The sequence below is a fragment of the Anneissia japonica genome, unplaced genomic scaffold, assembly GCF_011630105.1.
Source record: "Anneissia japonica isolate Jap-2015-1 unplaced genomic scaffold, ASM1163010v1 scaffold2284_len378405_cov197, whole genome shotgun sequence".
In the NCBI taxonomy this organism is placed as follows: Eukaryota; Metazoa; Echinodermata; class Crinoidea; order Comatulida; family Comatulidae; genus Anneissia; species Anneissia japonica.
In genome coordinates, this window is record NW_022735924.1 from 182,110 (window position 1) to 198,136 (window position 16,027).

A 16,027-nucleotide genomic window follows, 5' to 3' on the forward strand; every position below is an offset into this window, starting at 1 on the left:
GGCCTACTATTAAGAAATTATTTGGACAGTATAAAAGTGAAGCTTGATGCCTATTAATTAACTAATAATAATTCACCATAATTTGTACAATATCCGTTTCGTCCAGGGCTCCCGCCGATAGCCCCCCACCTCCACTGGGTGGCAATAGAAAGCCCTCAGCTCATTTAGCATCCCGTTCCAGGGACCTTCAACTCCTATGTCGGTCAGATCCTGGTGCCATTGAGCCTTATGTACCATTGTAAATATCATTCCTAAACCCTGTTTTCCACTAGACGAATTTATTCGCGTGAATCGAAAGCGTCAGTTTGCTTCCTGAGCTCTGATAGGTTGCGCATTTTTTCGCTAAGCCAAAAGTAGAAACAGTTTAAACTACCGATTTCGCTGAAACAAAAATACTCGGATAGAAATGTGAATGTGTATGAACTAACGCTTATTGGACAACAGGCACAAAACTGCTTAGTTCATTGAAAAGTTCATTTGTTATAAGGAAGCATTGAGCTCTTCACCAAAATCTACAATTTGCATTTGTCATTACATTTAGCTTTAATTATGAGCAACATTTCAACATGTACCAATGTCATTTATTAATAAACAATCAAGGACGTCATAAATCACTGTGTAAAGGTCAAGAATATGGCACAAATTTTTAAGTCGTATAAAGATTACTTCCTGCGGTTACAAGTTAGGTCTAGAATAAAAATTTTCCCAGCTGTTTAATATTGTTTATACCAGCTGTATCAAATTTGAAAATCCTTAATTTTTTTTGTATGAGTTTACCGTAAAAATGATTAATTTTTACCATTTTGAGCTTAATTTTTTAAGTATTTGTTACATTCAATGTACAAAAAATAATTGTTTAGGTCTTAGCTGGGTTGCATAGGCTAAAACTCAGGAACAGATACTACACTTCTAATTACAAACTTTTAGTATTCAGTTACGGACACATTATATGGCATACATACAGCATTCAATAGTTTACAGACACTTTATGACTTTTATTTTAATTAGTTTCTTTTGCAAGATGGTTTTATCTTTGTTAGGATACATTGTATAGCATGCCTGTCATAGTATCATTTAGTTTTTGACTACTTCCAACATGTTCAGATTGAGTGGTCTGTTATTATTTCTTAATGTATTTATAGGACATGGTAAGATGTTTCTTGTTGCTATTGATCACTGAGATTATAGCAATAAATTATTGTCTAATTCTCTTTGTGAATGTACATGGTGATTGACATGTCTGCCTCTGGAGTAGCAAATACTTGGTAGTGAGTGTAACAGGTTTATCCTGCGATTCGTGCCAACTAACATGTATAATCACCTTAAAAAGTATCCAAAAGATTTACTGGATTTGTAACAGTAAAGTGGAGTAAATTTTTTGACACAAAGTCAATCAAGGTGTAGATCATGTTATCAGGTACTTTTAAGGCGTCTAAGAATTTCAAATCTAGACATACCACCCCTGTGTTTTTCTCAGAATGATTCTACTGTCAAAAACAAAGTAACATTTAGTATAAATAATAAGTATGGATAAAGATACCTTCTGATTCAGAGGGCTATCTTACATAAAATGAAATGTAATAATTCTTTGACTCATCAAGGTAGAACTACAGCACTTCTTTGTTTATGACCTCATAAAATATGTAATAGTAATGTTAAGAATTATGGAATAAATATTCGGAGTGGAAGAAATAGCTTGTAATTATCTATTTAAATTTTTTACATGTTTTAAAATCCGGAATCTGGCTACTATATGTTCTATTTTTATGCAGAAAAGAATTTTTTTTTTCTTTTGTAAAATAGCATGCACATTTTGAATTTCAACATAAACGATGTTAAATTCTAATTTGTTTTTTTTTTCTTTTTACTCTTCTATTTTACTTTTATTGTGTATTTGTCATTCTTATGTATGGATCAATAAATGTTATTGTTGAATCTTGTCATGTTGTTTGGTTTTTATATGATATTTTAATATTTTAATGTCAGATGTCCGCACTTGAATTACCTTGAATTATTAAAAATTTTAATTAAAAAAGGGTCATCCTAATTTCTGAAGTTGTATTTATATAATTTTATCTGTATTTTCATTTTGTATTGTTGAGGAACCAAATAAACTCAACTTGAAATATTACTGTATGTAATTTATATATAGAAAGTATATTCATAATGCAAAAAAATCATTTTATTCTTAATGTTGAGTTTGCTTTCTTTATTGCCAATATAACATGCAGAAATATCAGACAATCTTCATTAGGTGTCTGCAAAATAACATACAAATAATAGGATACGTTGCAAAAATAATTGAGTTAAGTGATATCTTCCAACAAATATTAAAATCACTATGAAGAGAAAACTATCTTTTATTAAACACATGATTCATATTGTTCGACTTTGTAATACAAATGTGCATTATTGAGCAGTAGGAACATGGAATTGATTGTTTTTTAGGTCATTCTAATCAATATGCTGCTGAGAACATACATTATGCATTACTGATACTTGTATTCCTGTATTGCTAGTAAATTAAATTCTACTTGCATAATTTACATGAATATGCTGTTAGATACATTACAGTATAATGTTTTGTTATGTGGATTTTGTGCCAGTGTTCAGTCTAATAATATCATTAGTTACTGCAGTTTATTTATTTATTTATTTAAAACCATGGTGGCCGACCCTTACAGAGTAAATCTGATGTTCAGGGCCCACTTAAATACAAAAATATAAAAAGTATATAAAAATATAGCAAACATTAAACTTCTAAAAATATAAAATAAGAAAAAGAAAACAGACAAAACAGACCAAGTAAAAACAAACACACCCAAACACACACACAAACAGTATGCTTCCTATGTATATGAAACTGTTAACCAGCCTAAACATTTTGATATCAAATACTAAATTCAATGAAATGATGTACTGTAGCTATGTCTAGGCTAGGCTTCCTTGGTAAATAATGTATCAAGAATTCAGTACTGTAAATTGTTTTTTATTTTATTTTTATTAATCTAATGTTAGACATTATAAATGAAGGACGTCACAAAACAATATCCTTGATTTCCTTTATTTAAAGTGTCCATTATCAGGCAGTTATAAAAAAGTAATCAGAATATTCCATAAATTTTTTATTTGACTTCTAATAGATTTTTTAGGCTACATTATAAAATAGAACTTTAAAAAGTAAAAAGTACCACATCAAAATTATGGTGAGAGTGCTAATAAATCATTTTTATTTCTATGTGTCCCTAAGCTAGTTTTGAGTGGGAGTAGTAGTAATGTAAACATTTTAGTGTGCCTCATTCTTTTTAAAGCATGGTAATGACTGGGCCAGTCATTACTGTAGATAGCCACTATGGTTCACAAGTATTATTTCCTTAGTGTTAGGATTTACAGTAGATGTGTGTAGCTTATATAATCATGGTCATGTACCATTATGTAATACTGTATTAATTGTTTATTTTTTTGTAATTATTTGCTGGTAAGTAGAATCACATGTTTGAGGATGAAGCTGTATAATTTACTACTAAAGAAGGTTTGCAAAAAAAAATAATTTGTGTAGTTTGCAAAAAAAAAAAAAATTAATTTGTGTAGTTTAAATTGCTTAATTGAAGCAAAGTTTATAGCTTTCAATTGAAAATTAGAACATAATACGGTGTTCTCCCCAGGCCCTTGAAGCATCATGGTACCATGATGCAAGGGACTTTCCTACTGATGCTTGACAGTTTGCCATGATGCTTGGAACATCTTCCATGATGCTTTTATATAGACAATATATATATATATAGTGCAATTTAGGACATTTCAATGCCTTCTAATTATTAAAAATACCTTGTGGCAGTCCAAAGTATGGTGGACTTCGACACTTAGCATGACACTTGCCCATGATGCTAGGGAGAACACTGAAAATACAAGTATTGGATGTATAAATAATACCAACCATTTCTATATTCTTTTATATTAAGAGTTTGTACTGTTGCTAGGAATAAATTTAAGGATTTTCTTGTAGCAAACATTTCTGAATCATTGAAAACTAAAGACATTTAATGTTAATTTCTTTAAAAGATAATTTAGAATTTGCAATTCAGTTTTTAAATTGAGGGTTTCTTTTCCCTCATAAGTTTTTACTACGGACAATGTACTGTATATGATTAATTATGTATGCTTATGTAGGTTTGTCTGTTTCGAAAGCATTCTCAGTGAGTTTTTGACTATGACATTTAGTTTGGATTTTATGCTTGTGTGGTCAAGGGCATGGTACTTTGAATTCATTGAAGCAAAGAGGAAGAGTGTTTGGTCTGCTGGCAAGGCCCCTTAAGGCTAGACGCTTTTATTCATTAAACATACTATTCTACATTGTAATCTTCACAATGAAGTTGCTGTGCATGTTTTATTCTCCTTTTAATGATTTTGTGCATAAAGTAGTAATGTTATACTCATTTAAGCGCATAGAGACAATTCCTGTAATATGTGCTATACAAGTGCACAGCCTTTACCATTACGGTTTCCATAGTTACCATAATAAATGAAAAGATTATTATTTTAAAATACATATGAAGATTGAAAACTAATTTTTCCAAGGATCTACCTTAGCATATTATATCCAGTTTTTTCCTGACTATATTGCCTTGTGTTTACCGTTGTACTACCGTTGTACATGTATATTTAAAACAGTTTAGTATCCGTTATAAAATTTAAAGTTGCCTCTCGTAAACAATCACCCATAGATTAAGTGAAAGTAGTTTCTCACAAAAGGTGCGCATGCTTACAAGAAGTCTCAAAAGAATTGATTCGACTAAGAGACAAAAGGTCGTTGGTAAGTGGTACGGTCGTTATTTTTTATTCATAGTCAACCGTAAAGTTGTTTTACAAAGCTGAACTTCATTATTTTAATTATCCATAACCTATTTACAGTAGGAATTAATAAATTACAAAAGGTTTACCATGTAAAACATTAATTCTCATTTCATGGTTTAAATTTATTAACAAGTTTTGAATTCCTCTGCGAAAGCTTGCTTTCATTTGTACCCCTCTAGCGGTAAAAAAACAACTTATAAAAGAAAGTCCAGCTTGAAACTGTTTATAGTTAGAAGTAGATGAAAAATGTGATACAATGTAATATTAATATCATCGTTTTAAAGGTTGTTATTACAGAGCACTTTGTTAAATTGACTGATGTAACTTGTAGAATAATACTGTATAGTCATTGAGTTACTAAAGTCGTAACTGCCTGATTGGTAAAGTGAGACTTGTTTTTGCGTTATCTGTCCATGTACCGATATTAATATTGCATTTTGTCATGCCTACTGTACTGTTATCAAGTGTTTGTGTGTGTGTGCTAAATGTTATTTTAAACAATATTTATTCATGAATGGGTATTCTCAAGGGAATTCAATACTAAGCTTCTAGAAAGCAAGTATGGATGTGAACAAACATATTGCGCCAACAGTCTATTAAACTTAACCTTCAGAAAATGGCTAGTATCCCTTTAGAGAGAACTGATTTAGGGAAAGTTGTCCATCAATTTAAACATTAGTAGTCAATTATAAAAGCTTGGTTAGGCATGCCCTTGAACCTGATTAGCAACATGGGATATCCAGGCATTAATAGTGTTCATTCGAGCTCATAAAGAGATAAGTATTGGAGAATCTATGGGTGTGTTCGGCCTTACATTTTGGTGATAATCATTCTCATCAATGCAATTAAAAGTGAATATTGTATTTTATAAGAGCAGACACTAATTTGTTTTTGAGACATGTATGTTTTGCAGCTCTTGTGCAAAAAGCTAAAATAACCTGATTGCTATATTAACACCAGGAAGCATTTCATTCCAGCGTAAGGCATGCGGCATTGCAACTCAAATTTTCCAACTTGCAGAAAAAGAACCCTTGAAAAAATCTGGGTCCACTCTATGTGCTGGCTATAAAAAAGGACTGGTTGGTATCTTAGCAGATTCTATAGGATCTGTGGTATCATCCTGTTAAGAACGACAAATAACTTAACCATATTGTGAAGTTTTGGATTGTTTATGGTACAAAAAAATTAAATTAAAAAAAAAAAACACATCAATATGGGGGAATTACCAACTTATAATGTTTCAGACCATTAATAATTGAGGGACATAGGCTGGGACATAATAAAAAATGTTTGGAGGGATTAATAAAACCATTAAATTGAGGAAAAGTAGTAAATGATCAGCAAATGTGCATAATAGTCTTTCCAGTGACGGAACAGTAGGACATAGGCTTATTTACTAATTTCATTCATTTTCCTGTTTGCTAGCTTCCTATTCTTGAAGTGAATAAAAAATTAAAATGTTTTACACATCACAGGGCAATGCTTGTGGCTGATATGCTGCGCTCCTTTGTGGTGTTACAACGTCCGGCATTTTATTTGCCTTAAGCGGTAAATAGGCCTGGAACACAGTCTCGTCAAAGGCGATTTTAATACGATGAAATTTTCTCCCAGTGTTATGTCAGCTGGGTGTTAAATTACTGAGGTTGAAGCTGCAACTAGGTTTATTGAAGTTCCCTAAGAAGAAACTTGGCAAAATCATTCACTACATTTCAATCGATAATACATTGTGTGTAAAATTCCGCACTGTCTGGTTTAGGTTGCTGTACTGTTTTGCAGGTGGTACTCCGATTATTTACATAATTCATGTGCACATAACGTTTACTAAATATTAGCAGTAAATCTGGATGATAATTTTGCCTCTTTCAACGATAATGTTCTTTTGTTTGAAACTGTTTTTATATCATGGTTTATCCATTTATATCTATGGCCTGATTTACAGAATATCAGGAGTGAGAACGAATTAACTATTAATGTGCATCGACACACTGTTATACTATTTATACTGGCCGTTTGTGATTCAATGATAAAAGAAAATTGAGTGCCGTATAAAACATTCCCATTGGAAAGTTGGAATATAATTGCAATCACAATATAGATCTTCATCAATTTTGGGGCTGTAATCCAGAAGATGCCCTATGGACATTTAAAATCTATGCTCTAATGAATATTAACCAAGTTTAGGAATGATGTTTTGCCGAATGTGACTTGTTAAAACCTGGCACTGAATCATTTACAAGCTCTATCATCACATTCAGTAAATATGGATATGTATGGGTGAAGATGGATATGAGTACCTTTGAAATTGTCAAGATTGCTATCAGAGTGGCCTGTGTAAACACGGCATAATTAACAGGTGTTAAGATATGAAGTGCCAGTACTCTGGGGCATGTGATAGAATGTCGCGGCATCTGATAACACACCATGCTTCCAAATTATGCAATCAAGTCTATTTTTTAGGCATTTTTTTCCCCCAGAAAGTCGGTATATTGGACAGGGAAATAAACGTGCCTTTAAAAAATCATATGTGAACACATCTAACTGTATGATGTTATAGCTGTACAACAAACATTGATTTCAAAGCCTATACTGTATTATTCTATAGTATGACCTTGATCTTTATATAGACTTTATTGCAGTCTGGTGTTAATTGTAAAATTGTATTGTGATGTTACTACAGATGCATAAACCTTCAGTCTAGAAATCTTTTTAGTTTGCAGTTTTTTTTCTGAATCTAATCTAATGTGGACTATAGGATATTCGTTATTGTGGAATGAATATAAGGTTTTCATTCAAGTTTCAGTTTAATTTTAAGCACAGGTACTATATTGTGTACAAATGAAGTTTTAAAAATTAAATTATTTTACCCTATCAAAAATGCAGGTTGTCTTATAAAGTATCGAGAAATTTTGGGAAAGGATGCCTTTGTGACATTGACACAGAAGATATAAAGGAAACTGATTCACTCTGAACACAAATAGGATCCTGTCTACCCAAATTAGTTTTGGTGAATTGGTAGATTGGGTGTGAAGCATGACTTAATCAATAGACCTTGCTCCTGTAGCAACTTCACAATCAATTTTCTAATTCTCATCTCATTCATGATCTAGTCCCAAAAGCAGTGGCGTATCTAGAAGTCATGAAATGAGGGGGCTGATGGTGGGGGAGGGGGTGGCTCGATGATCAATTGAGGGGCATTAACTCTCAAAATAAGGTGATTTTAGGTAATTATTAACTACTTGCAAGTGATTTTTTTGTGGGGGCGGGGGTACGAGTAATTTTTGGAGCAACCTCCCCCTCCCAGATACTTTACTGCCCAAAAGATACACTGCCTGGTATAAAATGTGAAAATCCTTAAAAATGTAATTAAAACTCTATATACTGTAGACTTGCCACAAGTCCCTTATTATTATTTTTTCTCATTCTGGACAGCGCCACCAACGAGCAAGTTCATTTTGAGACAGAATAAAGGACTTGTAAAACACTGCATGCAGGTACCCAGATGTGAAAAGAATGACGTAATCTTATATTCCGTATTTGGATAAATGGACTGACCGAAATAAACGATTTCAACTAATCACTATGCCCACATTTTCAAAGCCACGAATGTGTACAAAAACTGAGTCGCGTCTTGCGAATTATTATTACAGTTCATTCTGCAATTTTAGGCCCTTCTAATCCATTTCATAGTCAGAACTGTGCAAGTCCATATCAAGGCCAATGCATATACACAACCAAGCATAGGCTTATGTTGATTGCCCTTAGAAACGGGCATGTGTAGTTCAGACTACAAAATAGCTTATTCCAAGACCACATATGCAAAGTACCAACTAACAATCTATCTAATCTTTTAACACAAAGCAAACCCCCCTCCAACTAGAAACTCTTGCCTTAAGACCACCCTGAATTTTTGGGTCCCAAAATTGCTCTCAAACTAAAGGGTTTAATGTATTATGCATATTTCTGCTTTCCAAATACAAAAACTGCCCAAATTTAAGATCTACACTTTCTATTTCTTACTTTTTGCAAAGTTCATGTTCAAAATGTTCTTATTTTTACACACTTTCCAAACATCGAAAATTATTATTTTACACTTAAGGTACAGATAAAATTTGTTGGTTTTTTCTATCAAAACAAAAAATATAAACCTCAATTGACATTTTACCTCATCCTCAATTTGTTCTTATTTGGTTCTATTTTGGAGCTAATTTAGGCTCAAGTTTTCTTATAAAATGTATTCTTATAAAAAAAAAAAAAAAAAGACTAATATCTGTGTTACTTAACTTTAATATTTTACTTGTTACCAAGTGTTACATGAGCAGTAGCCATTAATTGTTGAGTATGACTTGAACATATAAAAATTAGATTAAATACTGTAAAACAAGGAAATTTCGCGCACATTAAATTAAAAATTTCGCAAATTTTTATGCCGCGAATAATTTTCAGGCCACATTTTCTATGTTTCAATAATTATCGGTAGAGCACTATCTGATCAACGTGAATGTTAAATCAGTTTCACCAATGTGATTTTGGTCATTATAAATCACTGTATTACACAAAAAATTAATTCAAACTTTTGTAAAGATGATAATGAACAATAAACAGTAAGAATTGTCGGTATTTCAGGGCCTAAAGTCTCCGACGACAATGCAATGCAGATCTATCTACGGTCTAAATGGGGAATCAACACAAATTGCAAAATTGTTTGTGAAAAGTTAACAAATTCAGCATTTCAAACCTTGTATTTTTAATTATTTTGGTGGATTTTATTAAATGTGTATAAACTTAAAAGAATGTATTTCAATTATTGAATCAATATTCTGACCTTAAATTTCAATGTTGAACTCGAAAAAAATTTGTAAATTCTAGGCCTATTATAACCTACTCAATAAGTATACTGATCAGGGAGGTTCTTGATCATCACTGCATGTGATTGCACATGTGCAACCACTGTGCAGTGTATACTAAGAAGTTAAAACAGAAACTAATTTTCATACCATGACATACCACGATGTTTAGTAATCTCAATCAGTGTGTTAAAACGCATCTTTTCATAAACATTGTTTATTGTAGGATGCTTGAATACCATACAAAATTTAGGAATGTCGTGTGAGTACTGTATGTGTGTAAACTTGTTTATCTCTTAACTGTGCCTGGGATGGCCAGCTAAGTCCCGGTCCTAGCAGCTGAGGTATGCTGCAGGCTTCTGGTGCCTTCCCTAGGCCTAGCTACTGTAGCCTAGACCGTGACTATATGCTTATCTAACCTAGGCCTCGAACTCACGATATAATATTTTCAGCTATTATATGGTATTCCTCTCATGAATAAAATTTAGGCCTTTTATTGTGGCGAAAACGGCCAAAATTGTCAATTCGTAAAAGTTTCGTGCTGCGAAGTTTCTGATTTTACAGTAGTATACATTGACAATGCCATAACTATTCAGAGTAAAACAACACCATTTTGTGATGTTAAAGGTGAAAGTTAAAATATTACTAACACCATGTGTGAATTTAATTAAATTCAAATCTGATATCGCTATAATATTTTAAATCACTGGCATACTGTTTGTATTTTATGTCTTGGCAAAGTTAAATGGAATGTTGGACAATGTGGGTTTTATTAATGTTTTTAAGGCCTTTTTTTCTTTTAAAGAAGATGGCTACCACAAACATACCATACAAAGTTGTATCCAGACCTTGGCCAGGCCAAAAACCACATACTGCTCCTTTTGAATCATTTGCTTTGTTGTTAACCAACCTGTCCTTGTATTTTTTTTTATATTATGCAATAATGTTGCTGAACTATGTTTATCTGATTCACAACAGAAAATGTACTAAATATTAACACTATGGAATTCTGTTCTGATATTTCCCTACCGAGACTAAATACAAAATGAATTTGGTACAATCGATACGCAGAAGTAAAGGTATGTGCATCACCAAAGTGAAAGATAAGCAGCGTCCCGTTACAATGCACACAGATCCTTGCTAAATATCTCATGAAATTTGTGAGGCCTGTCTTCTACCAGATTTCCTAAAATTTGTTTAGATTTTTTTGCCAGCGAAAGCTTGTGTTGAATAAATAACATCTAAATTAGTCTCAGAGTGCTACCTTTTAATTTTCTTCAGATTTCCTAAGTATACAGTAACATTCTTACAAAGCACTCTCACGACCAAAATATCCATGCTAGGGAAAATATCCTTGGTACAGTTTATTAAAATTTAGTTCATTCCTGTCGTGTGATTTCGGTATTTAACCACATGAAAAATCCCATCTTTGTTTGTTTCATACCAAAGAAATCTATCTTAAACCGATATGCGACACCTACTTTTTATATAAAGTTATGAGTTTTTACATGAGTTTTTGAAAGGCATTTGTACTATCTTAATCCTCAATGTCCTGTGAGAGGATAGGAGGGTGTTAAGGTGATCAGTGAGGATGATGACAATTTTCTATTTCAACATGGGAAATAATCTGGCTGTAAAATTTCAGTTTTTACAAAAATCCTAGAATCATAAGTCACTGGTCAAATTCACATCATTGCGTACTTACAGTAGTCTGATTTTAAAACAAATGGTACTGATCTATTTTTCTGAAATAACTTGAGGTCATCTTACTTTTTTCTAAGAAAGCCATAATGACAAAAGGTAGCACTACTGTAAGTCACACCACAGCCATAAGTGGATATTAAGTACAGATTAAAATACATATATTCACAGATGAATAAGTTCCTGGAAAAAATAATGCCTTTACCTTTTCCCCTATAATTATCTGTATATAGACTCACAATAATAATTACAGTACTCTACAATTAGCCACAAATTATAACATTTACTACAGGATATATTTACTGTACTGTATCCACACACTAGCCAATGCCCTATTAGGTTTATATGAGGACGGTAATATCCAAACAAATAAATAATTTCAATATTATTAAAGAAACTACTGTAAATTACTATTCTGTCTACAGTCAAGAATAGTTTAGGCCTAGAAATTTGCAATAAATATAAAGCCATCAAATTTCCAGCTTGCATTCAAAGTACAGTCTACAATAATTATTACAGCAAGAAATATTGTAAATGTGTCCTTGTCTTTTGTGTCCTTGTCTTTTTTCGTATATATCTTGTTACGTCATCTACTGCGAAAAACAGTTTCAAAAACTATTAAATACATAGCTCGCCAAATAAATAGGACACCCTCTGGCGAAAATTTGGAAAGTCATTGAGGAAAAGCTTTCATAACTGGGTCCATGCCCATTGCATACTAAGATGTTTGGATTTCTGGATTCGGAAAATGAGCTAGTGAAGAAATAAGTTTATATTTTATTTAATATCAAATTTATCACATAGAAGTTATTTTTACTATTTAAACTTAAAGTATTTTCTTTTTGATTATTTTAAAGAATCAATTGATGAGAGTACACTGCCAAATTCATTGTGTTGAGTTATAAGAACCAGTAATTGAGTGAGTTGTGATAGTTGTACCATTACAATTGATTTTTGTGTTTTATATATTCAGTTTCACATCAGGTTCTTCCTGTATGTAAGCAGCAGCAGCAGCAGCAGCAGTGCAAATCATGCAGTACAGCCTGCTTGCAGTCCAATCAATGGCAGGCTCTGTCAAGGTTACTGTGCTTGAGGCAATATGCAAATCAGTATATTTTAACTGTATATTGTGGCATTTAGTTGAGAATACGCCGTATTTGTGATCACTTCTGCATTGATCTTACACCGAGGTTGTCTTACTATTTGCGCGTTTACTAGACAATGGATTTTACCATCAAGTGAATGTACTATCCAAGCATTCGAGTGTTTAACTTCTTGTAGATATTTCAATATTTTTTTGACATGCGTGAGTACACATTACTGTGTTGGCATTCGTAGTCGTCTATTTATGAGTTATATTTAAGATGTGGTTATCGCTTGCAGTATGGTAATTTCATACAAGCTAATCATTTTGTACTATAGCTTTTTATGAATGTTTCATGTGAAACTGAATGAGTGTTTGTTAGTTTCATTGGGTACAGATTTAAAACTTGAATTTTCTTTTAAGATCTGAACATTTTTGTCTTATTAGCCTTTTCCCCAAATGAAGAAAGAAATATATTATTTTTATCCATTACATTATTTTGATTTTTATTTTTTGTATGTATAGAAATAGTATTCTTTTTCATACTATAAATTTGATTTTGTATATTTTATTTTTAATAAGATAATGTTTTTACAACAGTTATTTTAGTGTATAATATTAGAAATAATCTCTTTACACTTTAAAGTAAATTTTTATGTGTATATTTCTTTCAGATTCAATAAGTCCTATATCAGCCATGAGTTCAGTACAGTGTCCGACCACTACCATGGGTTCCTCGCCTCTCTCTGCACATTCACATAGTGGTCTCGGTTCACCGCCAATGTCTCACCCGCTCGGTCACATGCAGTCACCGAATTTATCAAGCATGAGCTCGGCATCATCACATGAAGACATTAAACCGGTCATCTCAAATCCCGTTATCTATGCTCCACCGCATTCGTCCATGCCAGGGATACCCCACCTCCAGATCCCAGGTGGTCATTCTATGTCCTCAAGCCAACTCTCCGGTGGAGCCACTTCTCCGATGGGACAGATGCCAGGACAAAGCATACATAAAAGCATTTGTGCTGTGTGTGGAGATCGTGCATCGGGTAAGTCATTTTATTTTCATGCTCGATACAATAGCTTAGCAATGATTACAATACACTGGCATAATTTCTGCACAATAGTGTCTGTAAATTGCCTGTTGACACAATAGACATGGACTCTCTTTGCCTCACAAAAGATAATTCAAATCGATAACACACTTTTCCTGCTGTCGTCAGACTTAAACCTGCCATTCTGTCTACTCAGATAACCAATCAAATTCCAGCATTTCAAACGACCATGTTAAATTAAATCTAATATGATATAATCCTGAGCTTGAGAATTATGAACGGTATTATGATTCCATATTTTCTTCAATACTGTTTTGTATTCAGTAGTTATGTATCATTATAATATTTTCAGAATATAGTATCCGATCCAATGAAGAAAACATATAATGGGAAGGAACATTATGAAATCTATAATATAATTGCAGTGAACAATTTTTTTTTCATTCACTAGGACTGTATTTCAGTTCAGATTTTAATTTGGAAAGTAATCTCCTACAAATTTGTCAAATGTTATTTGACTTCTTGACAAATTTCCAAATTTCACAAAAAAAGATTAAGAAAAAGCATTGACCTAGCTGGTCAATGTACTTTTAAAACCACTGTCTTTACTATTCAAAATGTATTGCTCATTAGCTTTACTAATTTTATTAGGTTGCTGTAATTATTATGATCATGATTGAAGGAGAAAGATTTTGACGGTTTCGGAAATCTTTTGATTTACTCTCTTCTACTTTCAATTAATATTGTGAAAAAAAAAATTTGTCTGTGAGTACCAGTAATTTTAATCATAATATATATCATTTTTTCTCAATGGACAATTTCTGTAAATTTGACCCATCAATATGTTCATCACTTTATTTCTAGGATAGTAATTTTGATTACTTAATATATAAGTTACAGATACTGTAGTCTCATTTCTAATTCTATGAGAAATTCACCACAGAAATCCATCAATGTATACTCTCATCAGCTGCTTTTTTTTAAAAAAGGAATCTTTGTTAAACAATTACACAGCCCACTACAGTGTTATTACAATTACATCCAGTTCCATAAAAATCAGGCTATCATAATATGAATATGGAATCTTCAATATAATCAAAAGTAATGATTTCATTACCTAATGACATTGTAGTAAGAAATAACATACTAAACTGGGGATGTAACTAATTCCATTTTCCATTTCCATTATCTTCATTGTGACTATAATGTATCATTTGTTGATGAACATATTGAGGCTGATGTGCTATATGAAGTTGAAAGCTTTGGAAAAACAGGCAATGTTATGACTGTTACTGAAACAACATTCTCTTAGAAAAAATGTTCTTTCTTGGTGATTGCAGAAAGGCAAAACTGGTAGGCCTATATTGTTTTGATCTAATTTATCCCTTCTATTTTGCTTTGTATAATGCAATTCAGTGTAATCAGGCTTAAAATAAAATAGCGAACTTAAGTCCTAGTTTTCAGTATGCAATTACCACACTGAGAGCTATGTTCTCCACAGTAAAAGTGATCATTATACTATATTGCCATTTACTAAGGGCGTATTTCTACTGATAAACACAAAATAATCAATTTTTTTAATGAGTGCTAGGCAGCCTGCCCACGTTGCAACTGCATTTTTGCTTTTACAAAAATCGGTTTTGGCGGCGAAAATTACGTCACCATTTTGTTTATACAACACTTTTTCCAAACTGCAACACGTTTTCCAAACTGTATAGTTTCTTTCTCACCAACAAGACAATTATAGGCCTACTTCAAGTACATTGTCTTGTTTCACATGAATTTCGGTCACGATGACGAGGAGGAGGACATGGTGTGCGGCGGGCACAACGAAAGAGGAAAACAGTAGGCCCAGAAGAAGAGCAGAGAGGTCTAGGCCCAATATATCCCCCCACAACATAATTACAAAATGAGTAATTTCGTCACTCCACATGTTTGTTGACGATTTAGCTTGTAGACCTAGGACATGAACAAGAGGACTAATCATTTAAAAAGTGCACAGCCAAAATCGGTTTTTTTGCCGTTCAAACACACTATCCATTGCATGTTTTTAATAAATTTTTTAAAATTGCTTTTTTCAAACTGGTCCCGTTTCTACTGCGAGAAAAAAAGCGATTTTTTGAAAAAGTATTTTTTAATCGATTTTTTTCTTTCCAGTAAAAACAGGCCCAAAGAGTGTGTGCTCTTACAGAAAATCTAGATAGAAAATTGTTTATGGTATCAAAATCATTCTTGATTATTACAATTAGGATTATTATTTTTTATATCAAAATCTTAACAAGCATCCCATTGGAAATAGTACCAAACAAGACATTTTAAAGCTTGTTTAAATTTTTTTTTCCCTGATCAAAAAGAGAAAATAATAGTACAGTAATATAAGATACACATCAAGTTTGTGTAAGGTCACTGTGTACATAGGACGACTGCATTATATGTGGCATCTTGAAATAATAGTGGAGGCAGAGTTTTATATACAGTTGTTGTTG

The 16,027-nt window shown here is 32.4% G+C and overlaps 1 protein-coding gene across 5 annotated transcripts in view; it reads left to right on the forward strand.

The window, feature by feature from the left end:
* LOC117116704 (retinoic acid receptor RXR-alpha-B-like) overlaps window positions 1-16,027 on the forward strand; it is a 76,236-nt gene that overhangs the window by 20,000 nt on the left and 40,209 nt on the right. For 4 of the 5 annotated variants that reach the window (XM_033260804.1, XM_033260807.1, XM_033260805.1 and 1 more), the window contains exon 2: window positions 13,158-13,535. In XM_033260804.1, coding sequence (XP_033116695.1) covers window positions 13,158-13,535 — 378 coding nt within the window. Of the gene's footprint in view, window positions 1-12,548; window positions 12,706-13,157; window positions 13,536-16,027 lie in introns of those variants that run through there. The other variant, XM_033260806.1, reaches the window with a different exon arrangement.